This window comes from Oncorhynchus mykiss, unplaced genomic scaffold, assembly GCF_057628025.1.
Source record: "Oncorhynchus mykiss isolate SJ-2025 unplaced genomic scaffold, ASM5762802v1 scaffold103, whole genome shotgun sequence".
NCBI classification, from domain to species: Eukaryota; Metazoa; Chordata; class Actinopteri; order Salmoniformes; family Salmonidae; genus Oncorhynchus; species Oncorhynchus mykiss.
Window position 1 is genome coordinate 1,271,912 of NW_028322102.1, and position 20,691 is coordinate 1,292,602.

General features: G+C 46.7%; 1 protein-coding gene across 4 annotated transcripts in view; it reads right to left on the reverse strand.

Annotated features, from left to right (window-relative positions):
* The window catches only part of LOC110513667 (dedicator of cytokinesis protein 1), a 636,864-nt gene that overhangs the window by 78,579 nt on the left and 537,594 nt on the right, over positions 1 to 20,691 (reverse strand). For all 4 annotated transcript variants that reach the window (XM_090228873.1, XM_090228870.1, XM_090228871.1 and 1 more), the window contains exons 44-46: positions 14,658 to 14,744; positions 8,375 to 8,551; positions 6,895 to 6,978 (exon numbers count right to left, since the gene is read on the reverse strand). In XM_090228873.1, coding sequence (XP_090084999.1) covers positions 6,895 to 6,978; positions 8,375 to 8,551; positions 14,658 to 14,744 — 348 coding nt within the window. The remainder of the gene's footprint in view (positions 1 to 6,894; positions 6,979 to 8,374; positions 8,552 to 14,657; positions 14,745 to 20,691) is intronic.

Here is a 20,691-nt window from a genome sequence, read left to right on the forward strand (position 1 = left end):
TAAAAAGTGGAATTGAAAAAACAGAAACTACAACTACCTACTACACGGCACAGTTCAGGACTGATCTGATTTATCTCTACAGAAACTACAACACCCTACTACACGGCACAGTTCAGGACTGATCTGATTTATCTCCACAGAAACTACAACTCCCTACTACACGGCACAGTTCAGGACTGATCTGATTTATCTCTACAGAAACTACAACACCTTACTACATGGCACAGTTCAGAATTTATCTGATTTATCTCTACAGAAACTACAACTCCCTACTACACGGCACAGTTCAGGATTGATCTGATTTATTTCTACAGAAACTACAACTCCCTACTACACGGCACAGTTCAGGATTGATCTGATTTATCTCTACAGAAACTACAACTCCCTACTACACGGCACAGTTCAGGATTGATCTGATTTATCTCTACAGAAACTACAACTCCCTACTACACGGCACAGTTCAGGATTGATCTGATTTATCTCTACAGAAACTACAACTCCCTACTACACGGCACAGTTCAGAACTGATCTGATTTATCTCTACAGAAACTACAACACCCTACTACACGGCACAGTTCAGGACTGATCTGATTTATCTCTACAGAAACTACACATCAAGCTCACAGAAAACAAAACCAAATGGAATTCAAATCATTTAACCGATATTTCATTTCATCGCTGAGCACTAGTGGGTGTGGGTGTGGGTGTGGGTGTGTGTGTGTGTGTGTGTGTGTGTGTGTGTGTGTGTGTGTGTGGGTGTGGGTGTGTGTGTGTGCGTCATAGCCTGCTGCATTTCTAGTACACAACCAATTAGTGAACAACCACTACTAATACACTAAAGCAGGCATGGAGCATTCTGTGTATCACTAGCTGAAATAACAAATGGTGCAAATGGTGCGTGTGTGATTCCCTGAAATAACAAAACGCCCTTTTGTGTTTCCCTATAGATCGATACAACATTCCTGACACCAGGTTTATATTTGGACAGTTAAAAACCGGAAGATTAGAGCTTGTTTCATTCCCCACGGACATAACAATATTCCCAGGAACAAAGTTAGTGTGAAAGAGAACAGGAGAGGGAGAGAGAAGGAAGAGAGGGTGGGGAGGGGGGGGTTATTGATCTCAGAGGCTGTGCTACAATGAGCTGATTAAAGCTCTGCCGTGTGTGTCGGTGTGTAAACACTCCCTCCAGGCTTTCTGAGGGTGCAGAGCAGGCAGAAGAACCCTGCTGTTATTTTACTCACCGATTTCATTACAAACTAGAACTTTGGAAAATAATGTTTTAAAACTGTAGAATGTTTTAGAACTGTAGAATGTTTTAATACTGTAGAATGTTTTAGAACTGTAGAATGCTTTAATACTGTAGAATGTTTTAGAACTGTAGAATGCTTTAATACTGTAGAATGCTTTAGAACTGTAGAATGCTTTAATACTGTAGAATGTTTTAATACTGTAGAATGTTTTAATACTGTAGAATGTTTTAGAACTGTAGAATGCTTTAATACTGTAGAATGCTTTAGAACTGTAGAATGCTTTAATACTGTAGAATGCTTTAATACTGTAGAATGTTTTAGAACTGTAGAATGCTTTAATACTGTAGAATGTTTTAAAACTGTAGAATGCTTTAATACTGTAGAATGTTTTAGAACTGTAGAATGTTTTAAAACTGTAGAATGCTTTAATACTGTAGAATGTTTTAGAACTGTAGAATGTTTTAATACTGTAGAATGTTTTAAAACTGTAGAATGCTTTAATACTGTAGAATGTTTTAGAACTGTAGAATGCTTTAATACTGTAGAATGTTTTAGAACTGTAGAATGCTTTAATACTGTAGAATGTTTTAGAACTGTAGAATGTTTTAGAACTGTAGAATGTTTTAGAACTGTAGAATGTTTTAGAACTGTAGAATGCTTTAATACTGTAGAATGTTTTAGAACTGTAGAATGTTTTAGAACTGTAGAATGTTTTAATACTGTAGAATGCTTTAATACTGTAGAATGTTTTAGAACTGTAGAATGTTTTAGAACTGTAGAATGTTTTAGAACTGTAGAATGTTTTAGAACTGTAGAATGTTTTAGAACTGTAGAATGCTTTAGAACTGTAGAATGCTTTAAAACTGTAGAATGCTTTAATACTGTAGAATGTTTTAGAACTGTAGAATGCTTTAATACTGTAGAATGTTTTAAAACTGTAGAATGCTTTAATACTGTAGAATGTTTTAGAACTGTAGAATGCTTTAATACTGTAGAATGTTTTAGAACTGTAGAATGTTTTAATACTGTAGAATGTTTTAGAACTGTAGAATGCTTTAATACTGTAGAATGTTTTAAAACTGTATAATGCTTTAATACTGTAGAATGTTTTAGAACTGTAGAATGCTTTAGAACTGTAGAATGTTTTAGAACTGTATAATGCTTTAATACTGTAGAATGTTTTAGAACTGTAGAATGCTTTAATACTGTAGAATGTTTTAGAACTGTAGAATGCTTTAATACTGTAGAATGTTTTAGAACTGTATAATGCTTTAATACTGTAGAATGTTTTAGAACTGTAGAATGCTTTAATACTGTAGAATGTTTTAGAACTGTAGAATGCTTTAATACTGTATAATGTTTTAGAACTGTAGAATGCTTTAATACTGTAGAATGTTTTAGAACTGTAGAATGCTTTAATACTGTAGAATGCTTTAGAACTGTAGAATGCTTTAATACTGTAGAATGTTTTAAAACTGTATAATGCTTTAATACTGTAGAATGTTTTAGAACTGTAGAATGTTTTAGAACTGTAGAATGCTTTAATACTGTAGAATGTTTTAAAACTGTAGAATGCTTTAATACTGTAGAATGTTTTAGAACTGTAGAATGCTTTAGAACTGTAGAATGTTTTAGAACTGTAGAATGTTTTAGAACTGTAGAATGTTTTAATACTGTAGAATGTTTTAGAACTGTAGAATGCTTTAGAACTGTAGAATGTTTTAGAACTGTAGAATGCTTTAATACTGTAGAATGTTTTAAAACTGTAGAATGTTTTAGAACTGTAGAACGCTTTAGAACTGTAGAATGCTTTAGAACTGTAGAACGCTTTAGAACTGTAGAATGCTTCAGAACTGTAGAATGCTTTAAAACTGTAGAATGCTTCTCCCTGGAACTTTAACAAACACAGGTTCTGTGCTGTGTTCCGTTAGCATCACCTGGGAGGGGATTCATTTAGTTTATGAGGTGTGTCCTCATTACCTACTGCACATGCAGCAGCTACTCTTGCTGCGGTACAAACACATGACAAAGTACAGAACAGTTATGGACAAGAGCAACATAATATATTACATAAAATTTGAAATTAAAAATAAAAATACAAGGTACAGGGCCTTCGGAATCTATTCAGATCCCTTTACTGTTTTCCACATTTTGTTACATTACAGCATTATTCTAAAATTGATTAAATTGTTATTTTCCCTCATCAATCTACACACAATACCCCATAAAAACAAAGCAAAACAAATGTACATTTTTACTCATTGATAAAAAATACAAAAATGAAATATCATTCAGACCCTTTACTACGGACTTTGTTGTATCACCCTTGGTAGTGATTACAGCCTAGAGTCTTCTTGGGTATGACGCTACAAGCTTGGCACACCTGTATTTGGGGAGCTTCTCCCATTCTTCTCTGCAGATCCTCTCAAGCTCCGTCAGGTTGGATGGGGAGCATTGCTGCACAACTATTTTCAGGTCTCTTCAGAGATGTTTGATAGGGTTCAAGTCTGGGCTCTGGCTGGGTCACTCAAGGACATTCAGAGACTTCTCTCGAAGCCACTCCTGCGTTGACTTGGCAGTGTGCTTAGGTCCGTTGTCCTGTTGGAAAGTGAACCTTCGCCCCAGTCTGAGGTCCTGAGCGCTCTGGAGCAGGTTGTCATCAAGGATCTCTCTGTACTTTGCTCCGTTAATTTTCCCTCGATTCTGACTATTCTCCCTGCCGCTGAAAAACATCCCCACAGCATGATGCTACCACCACCATGTTTCACTGTAGGGATGGTACCAGGTTTCCTCCAGACGTGACGCTTGACATTCAGGCCAAAGACTTCAATCTTGGTTTCATCAGACCAGAGAATCTTGTTTCTCATGGTCTGAGAGTCTTTAGGTGCCTTTTGGCCAATTGCAAGCAGGCTGTCGTGCCTTTTACTGAGGAGTGGCTTCCATTTGGCCACTCTACCATAAAGGCCTGATTGGTTGGGGGCTGCAGAGATGGTTGTCCTCCTGGAAGGTTCTCCCATCTCCACAGAGGAACTCTAGAGCTCTGTCAGAGTGACCATCAGGTTCTTGGTCACCTCCCTGACCAAGGCCCTTCTCCCCCGATTGCTCAGTTTGGCCAGGCGACCAGCTCTAGGAAGAGTCTTGGTGGTTCCAAACTTCTTCCATTTAAGAATGATGGAGGCCACTGTGTTCTTGGGGACCTTCAATGCTGCAGAAATGTTTTGGTACCCTTCCCCAGATCTGTGCCTCGACACAATCCTGTCTCTGAGCTCTACGGACAATTCCTTCAACCTCGTGGCTTGTTTTTTGCTCTGACATTTACTGTCAACTTCGGGACCTTATATAGACAGGTGTATGGCTTTTCAAATCATGTCCAATCAATTGAATTTACCCCAGGTGGACTCCAATCAAGTTGTAGAAACATCTCAAGGATGATACAGTGCCTTGCGAAAGTATTCGGCCCCCTTGAACTTTGCGACCTTTTGCCACATTTCAGGCTTCAAACATAAAGATATAAAACTGTATTTTTTTGTGAAGAATCAACAACAAGTGGGACACAATCATGAAGTGGAACAACATTTATTGGATATTTCTATCTTTTTTAACAAATCAAATACTAAAAAACTGGGCGTGCAAAATTATTCACTGTTGACGTTGAGACTGGACAGAGGAACTCTGCCTAGAAGGCCAGCATCCCGGAGTCGCCTCTTCACTGTTGACGTTGAGACTGGTGTTTTGCGGGTACTATTTCATGAAGCTGCCAATTGAGGACTTGTGAGGTGTCTGTTTCTCAAACTAGACACTCTAATGTGCTTGTCCTCTTGCTCAGTTGTGCACCGGGGCCTCCAACTCAGCCAGTTTGTGTTGTTCTTTGAAGGGAGTAGTACAGAACATTGTACAAGATCTTCAGTTTCTTGGCAATTTTTCGCATGGAATAGCCTTCATTTCTCAGAACAAGAATAAACTGACGAGTTTCAGAAGAAAGATCTTTGTTTCTGGCCAGTATGAGCCTGTAATCGAACCCACAAATGCTGATGCTCCAGATACTCAACTAGTCTAAAGAAGGCCAGTTTTATTGCTTCTTTAATCAGAAGAACAGTTTTCAGCTGTGCTAACATAATTGCAAAATGGTTTTCTAATGATCAATTAGCCTTTTAAAATGATAAACTTGGATTAGCTAACACAACCTTGCCATTGGAACACAAGAGTGATGGTTGCTAATAATGGGTCTCTGTACGCCTATGTAGATATTCCATTCAGCTACAATAGTAATTTACAACATTGACAATGTCTACACTGTATTTCTTATCAATTTGATGTTATTTTAATGGACAAAAAATGTGCTTTTCTTTCAAAAACAAGGACATTTCTAAGTGACCTTGAAGTTTTTAACGGTAGAGTCAGTCTAACCTGCCATGCGATGAGGTCTTTCAGTGTGTGTGTGTGTCAGTCTAACCTGCCATGCGATGAGGTCTTTCAGTGTTTGTGTGTCAGTCTAACCTGCCATGCGATGAGGTCTTTCAGTGTGTGTGTGTCAGTTTAACCTGCCATGTGATGAGGTCTTTCAGTGTGTGTGTGTGTGTGTGTGTGTGTGTCAGTCTAACCTGCCATGCGATGAGGTCTTTCAGTGTGTGTGTGTCAGTCTAACCTGCCATGTGATGAGGTCTTTCAGTGTGTGTGTGTGTGTGTGTGTGTGTGTCAGTCTAACCTGCCATGCGATGAGGTCTTTCAGTGTGTGTGTGTCAGTCTAACCTGCCATGTGATGAGGTCTTTCAGTGTGTGTGTGTCAGTCTAACCTGCCATGCGATGAGGTTTTTCAGTGTGTGTGTGTGTGTGTGTGTGTGTGTGTGTGTGTGTGTGTGTGTGTGTGTGTCAGTCTAACCTGCCATGTGATGAGGTCTTTCAGTGTGTGTGTGTGTCAGTCTAACCTGCCATGCGATGAGGTCTTTCAGTGTGTGTGTGTGTGTGTGTGTGTGTGTGTGTGTGTGTGTGTGTGTGTGTGTGTGTGTGTCAGTCTAACCTGCCATGCGATGAGGTCTTTCAGTGTGTGTGTGTGTGTGTCAGTCTAACCTGCCATGCGATGAGGTCTTTCAGTGTGTGTGTCAGTCTAACCTGCCATGTGATGAGGTCTTTCAGTGTGTGTGTGTCAGTCTAACCTGCCATGCGATGAGGTCTTTCAGTGTGTGTGTGTGTGTGTGTGTGTCAGTCTAACCTGCCATGCGATGAGGTCTTTCAGTGTGTGTGTGTCAGTCTAACCTGCCATGCGATGAGGTCTTTCAGTGTGTGTGTGTGGGTGTGTGTGTGTGTGTGTGTGTGTGTGTGTGTGTCAGTCTAACCTGCCATGCGATGATGTCTTTCAGTGTGTGTGTGTGTGTGTGTGTGTCAGTCTAACCTGCCATGTGATGAGGTCTTTCAGTGTGTGTGTGTGTCAGTCTAACCTGCCATGCGATGAGGTCTTTCAGTGTGTGTGTGTGTGTGTCAGTCTAACCTGCCATGTGATGAGGTCTTTCAGTGTGTGTGTGTGTGTCAGTCTAACCTCCCATGCGATGAGGTCTTTCAGTGTGTGTGTGTGTGTGTCAGTCTAACCTGCCATGTGATGAGGTCTTTCAGTGTGTGTGTGTGTGTGTGTGTGTGTCAGTCTAACCTGCCATGCTATCAGGTCTTTCAGTTTGTCCAGTTTCTCCTGGTCCTCAGGGTGATCCCCCTGATACTTCTCTGTGAAGAATGCCTGGAGAGAGGAGAGGAGAGGGAAGAGAAGAGGAGAGGGGAGGGAAGAGAAGAGGAGGGGAGAGAAGAGAGGCGAGAGGAGAGGAGAGAGGCGAGAGGGGAGGAGAGGAGAGGAGAGGGGCGAGAGGGGAAGAGAGGAGAGGAGAGGAGAGAGGGGTGGAGAGGAGAGAAGAGAGAAGGGGAGAGGAGAGGAGAGGGGAGGGGAGGAGAGGAGAGGGGAGATGGAAGATGAGGAGAGAGGAGAGGAGAGGAGTGGATAGGAGAGGAGAGGAGAGAGAGAGGAAAGTGGATAGGAGAGGATAGGAGAGAGGAGATGGGGGAGGAGGAGAGGGGGGAGGAGGAGAGGGGGGAGGAGGAGAGAGGAGAGAAGAGGATAGAGGAGAGGTGAGAAGAGGAGAGAGGAGAGGTGAGAGAGGAGAGGGAAGCGGGGAGAGAAGAGAGAGAGGAAAGTGGATAGGAGAGGAGAGAGGGTGGAGAGAGGAGAGGAGAGAAGAGGAGAGAGGAGTGGAGAGAGATGGGAGAGGGGAGAGAGGATGGAGAGAGGAGAGGACAGAAGAGGAGAGACAAGTGGAGAGAGAGGGGAGAGGAGAGAAGAGGAGAGGGAGGAGAGGAGAGAGGGTGAAGAGGGGAGAGAGAGGAGAGGAGAGAAGACGTCAGAACTCATTACAGAAACAATCTTTTGTCTTCTGTATGAAGGTTGTATCTTTCTACATGGGGAAGACGTTCCAAACCACTATGGTCAGATAGTTCAACCAAACCACTATGGTCAGATAGTTCAACCAAACCACTATGGTCAGATAGTTCAACCAAACCACTATGGTCAGATAGTTCAACCAAACCACTATGGTCAGATAGTTCAACCAAACCACTATGGTCAGATAGTTCAACCAAACCACTATGGTCAGATAGTTCAACCAAACCACTATGGTCAGATAGTTCAACCAAACCACTATGGTCAGATAGTTCAACCAAACCACTATGGTCAGATAGTTCAACCAAACCACTATGGTCAGATAGTTCAACCAAACCACTATGGTCAGATGGTTCAACCAAACCACTATGGTCAGATGGTTCAACCAAACCACTATGGTCAGATAGTTCAACCAAACCACTATGGTCAGATAGTTCAACCAAACCACTATGGTCAGATAGTTCAACCAAACCACTATGGTCAGATAGTTCAACCAAACCACTATGGTCAGATAGTTCAACCAAACCACTATGGTCAGATAGTTCAACCAAACCACTATGGTCAGATAGTTCAACCAAACCACGGTTATGTTTGGTCCACAATAAATAACTAAAGCTGTATACATTAGCTAAGTAAGGTAGACACACACACACACACACACACACACACACACACACACACACACACACACACACACACACAGTACCTTCTCGTAGTTGGTGAAACCGCCCATGACAGCGGGGTCCACGATGCCGTTGAGCAGCATGGAGAGGGGGTTGATGGGAAGGTTGGAGTCGTTCAGGTGACGCTGCACCATGTTGCTGATCTTCTCATTGGTCAGTTGCATCGTCTCCATGGCATTCTCCAATGGGCTGATCTCCTCCTGAACACAGGAAGCAGGAAGTAAAAGAAGGTTATACGTTCTGATTGATTTCCGGTTGAGGTCCATCTGTGAGTGAGAGACATTTAAACACCAATCTACAGTCTAACTACAGGGACGTTATAGGGAACGGCTGGCTACCTGAGGGGTTCTGATTGTCTGAATCTCTGGGACAGACGAGTGACGACAACGGCAGAACATGTGTGGATTGTCGTGAGTAAATTACAGTTTATAGATTTTTTTTCCCCCCCAACCTAAATTTAGAAGGATCTGTGTGACTGCCTGGCAGGGTGACAAATCTCCAATCTGCGGTGAAACCCGAGCCTGGCTAGCCTCTTTAAGACCGGCATCAGATGGAAGGATTTACAGAGACTATGGAATCTATTCATTCTGGATTGCTGACGTGGGAACATTGACTTTACATGTCAGTCACGATGTAACACTGAACCGTTCAGGACCTGCCCTGTTCACACCTCATCTGGGTGACTATATACCGTGGGTTCAGGACCTGCCCTGTTCACACCTCATCTGGGTGACTATAAACCGTGGGTTCAGGACCTGCCCTGTTCACACCTCATCTGGGTGACTATATACCGTGGGTTCAGGACCTGCCCTGTTCACACCTCATCTGGGTGACTATATACTGTGGGTTCAGGACCTGCCCTGTTCACACCTCATCTGGGTGATTATATACCGTGGGTTCAGGACCTGCCCTGTTCACGCCTCATCTGGGTGACTATATACCACGGGTTCAGGACCTGCCCTGTTCACACCTCATCTGGGTGACTATATACCACGGGTTCAGGACCTGCCCTGTTCACACCTCATCTGGGTGACTATATACCACGGGTTCAGGACCTGCCCTGTTCACGCCTCATCTGGGTGACTATATACCACGGGTTCAGGACCTGCCCTGTTCACACCTCATCTGGGTGACTATATACCACGGGTTCAGGACCTGCCCTGTTCACGCCTCATCTGGGTGACTATATACCACGGGTTCAGGACCTGCCCTGTTCACACCTCATCTGGGTGACTATAAACCGTGGGTTCAGGACCTGCCCTGTTCACGCCTCATCTGGGTGACTATATACCACGGGTTCAGGACCTGCCCTGTTCACACCTCATCTGGGTGACTATAAACCGTGGGTTCAGGACCTGCCCTGTTCACGCCTCATCTGGGTGACTATATACTGTGGGTTCAGGACCTGCCCTGTTCACACCTCATCTGGGTGACTATATACTGTGGGTTCAGGACCTGCCCTGTTCACACCTCATCTGGGTGACTATATACTGTGGGTTCAGGACCTGCCCTGTTCACACCTCATCTGGGTGACTATATACTGCGGGTTCAGGACCTGCCCTGTTCACACCTCATCTGGGTGACTATATACTGTGGGTTCAGGACCTGCCCTGTTCACGCCTCATCTGGGTGACTATTTACTGTTGGTTCAGGACCTGCCCTGTTCACACCTCATCTGGGTGACTATAAACCGTGGGTTCAGGACCTGCCCTGTTCACACCTCATCTGGGTGACTATATACCGTGGGTTCAGGACCTGCCCTGTTCACACCTCATCTGGGTGACTATATACCGTGGGTTCAGGACCTGCCCTGTTCACACCTCATCTGGGTGACTATAAACCGTGGGTTCAGGACCTGCCCTGTTCACGCCTCATCTGGGTGACTATATACTGTGGGTTCAGGACCTGCCCTGTTCACACCTCATCTGGGTGACTATATACTGTGGGTTCAGGACCTGCCCTGTTTCCAACTCATCTGGGTGACTATATACCGTGGGTTCAGGACCTGCCCTGTTTCCACCTCATCTGGGTGATTATATATCGTGGGTTCAGGACCTGCCCTGTTCCCGCCTCATCTGGGTGACTATATACCGTGGGTTCAGGACCTGCCCTGTTTCCACCTCATCTGGGTGATTATATATCGTGGGTTCAGGACCTGCCCTGTTCCCGCCTCATCTGGGTGATTATATATCGTGGGTTCAGGAGCTGCCCTGTTCCCGCCTCATCTGGGTGATTATATACCGTGGGTTCAGGACCTGCCCTGTTTCCAACTCATCTGGGTGACTATAAACCGTGGGTTCAGGACCTGCCCTGTTCCCACCTCATCTGGGTGACTATATACCGTGGGTTCAGGACCTGCCCTGTTCACACCTCATCTGGGTGACTATATACCGTGGGTTCAGGACCTGCCCTGTTCACGCCTCATCTGGGTGACTATATACCGTGGGTTCAGGACCTGCCCTGTTCACACCTCATCTGGGTGACTATAAACCGTGGGTTCAGGACCTGCCCTGTTCACGCCTCATCTGGGTGACTATATACCGTGGGTTCAGGACCTGCCCTGTTCACACCTCATCTGGGTGACTATAAACCGTGGGTTCAGGACCTGCCCTGTTCACGCCTCATCTGGGTGACTATATACTGTGGGTTCAGGACCTGCCCTGTTCACACCTCATCTGGGTGACTATAAACCGTGGGTTCAGGACCTGCCCTGTTCACACCTCATCTGGGTGACTATATACTGTGGGTTCAGGACCTGCCCTGTTCACACCTCATCTGGGTGACTATATACTGTGGGTTCAGGACCTGCCCTGTTTCCAACTCATCTGGGTGACTATATACCGTGGGTTCAGGACCTGCCCTGTTTCCACCTCATCTGGGTGATTATATATCGTGGGTTCAGGACCTACCCTGTTCACGCCTCATCTGGGTGACTATATACCGTGGGTTCAGGACCTGCCCTGTTCCCGCCTCATCTGGGTGATTATATACCGTGGGTTCAGGACCTGCCCTGTTCACGCCTCATCTGGTGACTATATACCGTGGGTTCAGGACCTGCCCTGTTCACACCTCATCTGGGTGACTATATACTGTGGGTTCAGGACCTACCCTGTTCACACCTCATCTGGGTGACTATAAACCGTGGGTTCAGGACCTGCCCTGTTCACGCCTCATCTGGGTGCCTATAAACCGTGGGTTCAGGACCTGCCCTGTTCCCACCTCATCTGGGTAACTATATACCGTGGGTTCAGGACCTGCCCTGTTCACACCTCATCTGGGTGACTATATACTGTGGGTTCAGGACCTGCCCTGTTCACGCCTCATCTGGGTAACTATATACCGTGGGTTCAGGACCTGCCCTGTTCACACCTCATCTGGGTGACTATATACCGTGGGTTCAGGACCTGCCCTGTTCACGCCTCATCTGGGTGACTATAAACCGTGGGTTCAGGACCTGCCCTGTTCCCACCTCATCTGGGTAACTATATACCGTGGGTTCAGGACCTGCCCTGTTCACACCTCATCTGGGTGACTATATACCGTGGGTTCAGGACCTGCCCTGTTCACGCCTCATCTGGGTGACTATAAACCGTGGGTTCAGGACCTGCCCTGTTCCCACCTCATCTGGGTAACTATAAACCGTGGGTTCAGGACCTGCCCTGTTCACACCTCATCTGGGTGACTATAAACCGTGGGTTCAGGACCTGCCCTGTTCCCACCTCATCTGGGTGACTATATACCGTGGGTTCAGGACCTGCCCTGTTCCCACCTCATCTGGGTAACTATATACCGTGGGTTCAGGACCTGCCCTGTTCACACCTCATCTGGGTGACTATATACCGTGGGTTCAGGACCTGCCCTGTTTCCAACTCATCTGGGTGACTATAAACCGTGGGTTCAGGACCTGCCCTGTTCACGCCTCATCTGGGTGACTATAAACCGTGGGTTCAGGACCTGCCCTGTTCACGCCTCATCTGGGTGACTATAAACCGTGGGTTCAGGACCTGCCCTGTTCACACCTCATCTGGTGACTATATACCGTGGGTTCAGGACCTGCCCTGTTCACACCTCATCTGGGTGACTATAAACCGTGGGTTCAGGACCTGCCCTGTTCCCACCTCATCTGGGTGACTATATACTGTGGGTTCAGGACCTGCCCTGTTCACGCCTCATCTGGGTGACTATAAACCGTGGGTTCAGGACCTGCCCTGTTCCCACCTCATCTGGGTGACTATATACCGTGGGTTCAGGACCTGCCCTGTTCACGCCTCATCTGGGTGACTATAAACCGTGGGTTCAGGACCTGCCCTGTTCACGCCTCATCTGGGTGACTATATACCGTGGGTTCAGGACCTGCCCTGTTCACACCTCATCTGGGTGACTATATACTGTGGGTTCAGGACCTGCCCTGTTCACGCCTCATCTGGGTGACTATAAACCGTGGGTTCAGGACCTGCCCTGTTCACGCCTCATCTGGGTGACTATATACCGTGGGTTCAGGACCTGCCCTGTTCACACCTCATCTGGGTGACTATAAACCGTGGGTTCAGGACCTGCCCTGTTCACGCCTCATCTGGGTGACTATATACCGTGGGTTCAGGACCTGCCCTGTTCCCACCTCATCTGGGTGACTATAAACCGTGGGTTCAGGACCTGCCCTGTTCACGCCTCATCTGGGTGACTATATACCGTGGGTTCAGGACCTGCCCTGTTCACGCCTCATCTGGGTGACTATATACTGTGGGTTCAGGACCTGCCCTGTTCCCGCCTCATCTGGGTGACTATATACCGTGGGTTCAGGACCTGCCCTGTTCACGCCTCATCTGGGTGACTATATACCGTGGGTTCAGGACCTGCCCTGTTCACACCTCATCTGGGTGACTATATACCGTGGGTTCAGGACCTGCCCTGTTCACACCTCATCTGGGTGACTATATACCGTGGGTTCAGGACCTGCCCTGTTCACGCCTCATCTCGTGGGACACAGACACACACTCACCTTGGAGACGACCTGACACAGACACAGACACACACTCACCATGGAGACAGACCTGACGCCGACACACACTCACCTTGGAGACAGACCTGACACAGACACACACTCACCTTGGAGACAGACCTGACGCCGACACACACTCACCTTGGAGACAGACCTGACGCCGACACACACTCACCTTGGAGACAGACCTGACACAGACACAGACACACACTCACCATGGAGACAGACCTGACGCCGACACACACTCACCTTGGAGACAGACCTGACGCCGACACACACTCACCTTGGAGACAGACCTGACGTCGACACACACTCACCTTGGAGACAGACCTGACGCCGACACACACTCACCTTGGAGACAGACCTGACATCGACACACACTCACCTTGGAGAGAGACCTGACGTCGACACACACTCACCTTGGAGACAGACCTGACATGGACACAGACACACAATCACCTTGGAGACAGACCTGACACAGACACAGACACACACTCACCATGGAGACAGACCTGACGCCGACACACACTCACCTTGGAGACAGACCTGACGTCGACACACACTCACCTTGGAGACAGACCTGACACAGACACAGACACACACTCACCATGGAGACAGACCTGACGCCGACACACACTCACCTTGGAGACAGACCTGACATGGACACAGACACACAATCACCTTGGAGACAGACCTGACACAGACACAGACACACACTCACCATGGAGACAGACCTGACGCCGACACACACTCACCTTGGAGACAGACCTGACGTCGACACACACTCACCTTGGAGACAGACCTGACACAGACACAGACACACACTCACCATGGAGACAGACCTGACGCCGACACACACTCACCTTGGAGACAGACCTGACATGGACACAGACACACAATCACCTTGGAGACAGACCTGACACAGACACAGACACACACTCACCATGGAGACAGACCTGACGCCGACACACACTCACCTTGGAGACAGACCTGACGTCGACACACACTCACCTTGGAGACAGACCTGACACAGACACAGACACACACTCACCATGGAGACAGACCTGACGCCGACACACACTCACCTTGGAGACAGACCTGACGTCGACACACACTCACCGTGGAGACAGACCTGACGTCGACACAGACACACACTCACCGTGGAGACAGACCTGACGTCGACACACACTCACCGTGGAGACAGACCTGACGTCGACACAGACACACACTCACCGTGGAGACAGACCTGACGTCGACACACACTCACCGTGGAGACAGACCTGACGTCGACACAGACACACACTCACCGTGGAGACAGACCTGACGTCGAACCATCTCAGGATCCCAGGCAGTTTGTAGGCCGTGGTGTAAGTGGTTCGCTCGATCCACATGTTCTGGAAAAAGACAATAAAACACGATACAAGAGAAGAAGAAGCTGTAAAGAGTTTTTTTGTCTCCACGGAGATGAACAAACGACCGGTGCTTTCAGTATGACAGACAGGAGCACTTAGAATAGAGACAGATAACGGTTGTTCTTTCCTGCTATGGCTTTACAGATCCAACATTTCCTGTTGATGTTAAATGTACCAGAGAGGAAATGGTTGTTGAGTTAAAGTCCAACTGCTGGGGCTGGAAACACAATAGTAGGTGTGTGTGTGGTGTGGCTGTGTGTGGTGTGTGTGTGGTGTGTCTGTGTGTGTGGTGTGTCTGTGTCTGTCTGTGTGTGTGTGTGTGTGTCTGTCTGTCTGTCTGTCTGTCTGTCTGTCTGTCTGTGTGTGTGTGTGTGTGTGTGTGTGTGTGTGTGTGTGTGTGTGTGTGTGTGTGTGTGTGTGTGTGTGGTGTGTGGTGTGTGTGTGGTGTGTGGTGTGTCTGTGTGTGTGGGTATGTGCGTGTGTGAGTGTGTGTATGTGTGTGTGTGTGGGTATGTGTGTGTGGGTATGTGCGTGTGCGTGTGCGTGTGTGTGTGCGGTGTGTCTGTGTGTGTGTGTGTGTGTGTGTGTGTGTGTGTGTGTGTATGTGTGTGTGTGTGTGTGTGTGCGTGTAATGAAAGGGATTCTCCAGTACATCACATCATCCACACTAAAAGAAATAACCCAGACAGTGTTTACAGGACGACTCCTAGAAGAGACGACTAAAAACATGTTGTTCTTTCCTGTACCTTTTTTTACAGAAATACTTGTTAGGTTAAAGGTCAGAGAACCAGACTGCTGGTGTAGTGGAGGAGGACTACAACATGTTGTTAGGTTAAAGGTCAGAGAACCAGACTGCTGGTGTAGTGGAGGAGGACTACAACATGTTGTTAGGTTAAAGGTCAGAGAACCAGACTGCTGGTGTAGTGGAGGAGGACTACAACATGTTGTTAGGTTAAAGGTCAGAGAACCAGACTGCTGGTGTAGAGGAGGAGGACTACAACATGTTGTTAGGTTAAAGGTCAGAGAACCAGACTGCTGGTGGAGTGGAGGAGGACTACAACATGTTGTTAGGTTAAAGGTCAGAGAGAACCAGACTGCTGGTGTAGTGGAGGAGGACTACAACATGTTGTTAGGTTAAAGGTCAGAGAACCAGACTGCTGGTGTAGTGGAGGAGGACTACAACATGTTGTTAGGTTAAAGGTCAGAGAGAACCAGACTGCTGGTGTAGTGGAGGAGGACTACAACATGTTGTTAGGTTAAAGGTCAGAGAACCAGACTGCTGGTGTAGTGGAGGAGGACTACAACATGTTGTTAGGTTAAAGGTCAGAGAACCAGACTGCTGGTGTAGTGGAGGAGGACTACAACATGATGTTAGGTTAAAGGTCAGAGAGAACCAGACTGCTGGTGGAGTGGAGGAGGACTACAACATGTTGTTAGGTTAAAGGTCAGAGAGAACCAGACTGCTGGTGTAGTGGAGGAGGACTACAACATGTTGTTAGGTTAAAGGTCAGAGAACCAGACTGCTGGTGTAGTGGAGGAGGACTACAACATGTTGTTGGGTTAAAGGTCAGAGAACCAGACTGCTGGAGTAGTGGAGGAGGACTACAACATGTTGTTAGGTTAAAGGTCAGAGAACCAGACTGCTGGTGTAGTGGAGGAGGACTACAACATGTTGTTAGGTTAAAGGTCAGAGAACCAGACTGCTGGTGTAGTGGAGGAGGACTACAACATGTTGTTAGGTTAAAGGTCAGAGAACCAGACTGCTGGTGTAGTGGAGGAGGACTACAACATGTTGTTAGGTTAAAGGTCAGAGAACCAGACTGCTGGTGTAGTGGAGGAGGACTACAACATGTTGTTAGGTTAAAGGTCAGAAAACCAGACTGCTGGTGTAGTGGAGGAGGACTACAACATGTTGTTAGGTTAAAGGTCAGAGAGAACCAGACTGCTGGTGTAGTGGAGGAGGACTACAACATGTTGTTAGGTTAAAGGTCAGAGAACCAGACTGCTGGTGTAGTGGAGGAGGACTACAACATGTTGTTAGGTTAAAGGTCAGAGAACCAGACTGCTGGTGTAGTGGAGGAGGACTACAACATGTTGTTAGGTTAAAGGTCAGAGAACCAGACTGCTGGTGTAGTGGAGGAGGACTACAACATGTTGTTAGGTTAAAGGTCAGAGAACCAGACTGCTGGAGTAGTGGAGGAGGACTACAACATGTTGTTAGGTTAAAGGTCAGAGAACCAGACTGCTGGTGTAGAGGAGGAGGACTACAACATGTTGTTAGGTTAAAGGTCAGAGAACCAGACTGCTGGTGTAGTGGAGGAGGACTACAACATGTTGTTAGGTTAAAGGTCAGAGAGAACCAGACTGCTGGTGTAGTGGAGGAGGACTACAACATGTTGTTAGGTTAAAGGTCAGAGAACCAGACTGCTGGTGTAGTGGAGGAGGACTACAACATGTTGTTAGGTTAAAGGTCAGAGAAAACCAGACTGCTGGTGTAGTGGAGGAGGACTACAACATGTTGTTAGGTTAAAGGTCAGAGAACCAGACTGCTGGTGTAGTGGAGGAGGACTACAACATGTTGTTAGGTTAAAGGTCAGAGAACCAGACTGCTGGTGTAGTGGAGGAGGACTACAACATGTTGTTAGGTTAAAGGTCAGAGAGAACCAGACTGCTGGTGTAGTGGAGGAGGACTACAACATGTTGTTAGGTTAAAGGTCAGAGAAAACCAGACTGCTGGTGTAGTGGAGGAGGACTACAACATGTTGTTAGGTTAAAGGTCAGAGAACCAGACTGCTGGTGTAGTGGAGGAGGACTACAACATGTTGTTAGGTTAAAGGTCAGAGAGAACCAGACTGCTGGTGTAGTGGAGGAGGACTACAACATGTTGTTAGGTTAAAGGTCAGAGAGAACCAGACTGCTGGTGTAGTGGAGGAGGACTACAACATGTTGTTAGGTTAAAGGTCAGAGAGAACCAGACTGCTGGTGTAGTGGAGGAGGACTACAACATGTTGTTAGGTTAAAGGTCAGAGAAAACCAGACTGCTGGTGTAGTGGAGGAGGACTACAACATGTTGTTAGGTTAAAGGTCAGAGAACCAGACTGCTGGTGTAGTGGAGGAGGACTACAACATGATGTTAGGTTAAAGGTCAGAGAGAACCAGACTGCTGGTGGAGTGGAGGAGGACTACAACATGTTGTTAGGTTAAAGGTCAGAGAGAACCAGACTGCTGGTGTAGTGGAGGAGGACTACAACATGTTGTTAGGTTAAAGGTCAGAGAACCAGACTGCTGGTGTAGTGGAGGATGACTACAACATGTTGTTAGGTTAAAGGTCAGAGAACCAGACTGCTGGTGTAGTGGAGGAGGACTACAACATGTTGTTAGGTTAAAGGTCAGAGAACCAGACTGCTGGTGTAGTGGAGGAGGACTACAACATGTTGTTAGGTTAAAGGTCAGAGAACCAGACTGCTGGTGTAGTGGAGGAGGACTACAACATGTTGTTAGGTTAAAGGTCAGAGAGAACCAGACTGCTGGTGTAGTGGAGGAGGACTACAACATGTTGTTAGGTTAAAGGTCAGAGAGAACCAGACTGCTGGTGTAGTGGAGGAGGACTACAACATGTTGTTAGGTTAAAGGTCAGAGAACCAGACTGCTGGTGTAGTGGAGGAGGACTACAACATGTTGTTAGGTTAAAGGTCAGAGAGAACCAGACTGCTGGTGTAGTGGAGGAGGACTACAACATGTTGTTAGGTTAAAGGTCAGAGAACCAGACTGCTGGTGTAGTGGAGGAGGACTACAACATGTTGTGAGGTTAAAGGTCAGAGAACCAGACTGCTGGTGTAGTGGAGGAGGACTACAACATGTTGTTAGGTTAAAGGTCAGAGAACCAGACTGCTGGTGTAGTGGAGGAGGACTACAACATGTTGTTAGGTTAAAGGTCAGAGAACCAGACTGCTGGTGTAGTGGAGGAGGACTACAACATGTTGTTAGGTTAAAGGTCAGAGAGAACCAGACTGCTGGTGTAGTGGAGGAGGACTACAACATGTTGTTAGGTTAAAGGTCAGAGAGAACCAGACTGCTGGTGTAGTGGAGGAGGACTACAACATGTTGTTAGGTTAAAGGTCAGAGAACCAGACTGCTGGTGTAGTGGAGGAGGACTACAACATGTTGTTAGGTTAAAGGTCAGAGAACCAGACTGCTGGTGTAGTGGAGGAGGACTAGAACATGTTGTTAGGTTAAAGGTCAGAGAACCAGACTGCTGGTGTAGTGGAGGAGGACTAGAACATGTTGTTAGGTTAAAGGTCAGAGAACCAGACTGCTGGTGTAGTGGAGGAGGACTACAACATGTTGTTAGGTTAAAGGTCAGAGAACCAGACTGCTGGTGTAGTGGAGGAGGACTACAACATGTTGTTAGGTTAAAGGTCAGAGAACCAGACTGCTGGTGTAGTGGAGGAGGACTACAACATGTTGTTAGGTTAAAGGTCAGAGAGAACCAGACTGCTGGTGTAGTGGAGGATGACTACAACATGTTGTTAGGTTAAAGGTCAGAGAACCAGACTGCTGGAGTAGTGGAGGAGGACTACAACATGTTGTTAGGTTAAAGGTCAGAGAGAACCAGACTGCTGGTGTAGTGGAGGAGGACTACAACATGTTGTTAGGTTAAAGGTCAGAGAGAACCAGACTGCTGGTGTAGTGGAGGAGGACTACAACATGTTGTTAGGTTAAAGGTCAGAGAGAACCAGACTGCTGGTGTAGTGGAGGAGGACTACAACATGTTGTTAGGTTAAAGGTCAGAGAACCAGACTGCTGGTGTAGAGGAGGACGACTACAACATGTTGTTAGGTTAAAGGTCAGAGAACCAGACTGCTGGTGTAGTGGAGGAGGACTACAACATGTTGTTAGGTTAAAGGTCAGAGAGAACCAGACTGCTGGTGTAGTGGAGGAGGACTACAACATGTTGTTAGGTTAAAGGTCAGAGAACCAGACTGCTGGTGTAGTGGAGGAGGACTACAACATGTTGTTAGGTTAAAGGTCAGAGAACCAGACTGCTGGTGTAGTGGAGGAGGACTACAACATGTTGTTAGGTTAAAGGTCAGAGAACCAGACTGCTGGTGTAGTGGAGGAGGACTACAACATGTTGTTAGGTTAAAGGTCAGAGAGAACCAGACTGCTGGTGTAGTGGAGGAGGACTACAACATGATGTTAGGTTAAAGGTCAGAGAGAACCAGACTGCTGGTGTAGTGGAGGAGGACTACAACATGTTGTTAGGTTAAAGGTCAGAGAGAACCAGACTGCTGGTGTAGTGGAGGAGGACTACAACATGTTGTTAGGTTAAAGGTCAGAGAACCAGACTGCTGGTGTAGTGGAGGAGGACTACAACATGTTGTTAGGTTAAAGGTCAGAGAACCAGACTGCTGGTGTAGTGGAGGAGGACTACAACATGTTGTTAGGTTAAAGGTCAGAGAACCAGACTGCTGGTGTAGTGGAGGAGGACTACAACATGTTGTTAGGTTAAAGGTCAGAGAGAACCAGACTGCTGGTGTAGTGGAGGAGGACTACAACATGTTGTTAGGTTAAAGGTCAGAGAACCAGACTGCTGGTGTAGTGGAGGAGGACTACAACATGTTGTTAGGTTAAAGGTCAGAGAACCAGACTGCTGGTGTAGTGGAGGAGGACTACAACATGTTGTTAGGTTAAAGGTCAGAGAACCAGACTGCTGGTGTAGTGGAGGAGGACTACAACATGTTGTTAGGTTAAAGGTCAGAGAACCAGACTGCTGGTGTAGTGGAGGAGGACTACAACATGTTGTTAGGTTAAAGGTCAGAGAGAACCAGACTGCTGGTGTAGTGGAGGAGGACTACAACATGTTGTTAGGTTAAAGGTCAGAGAGAACCAGACTGCTGGTGTAGTGGAGGAGGACTACAACATGTTG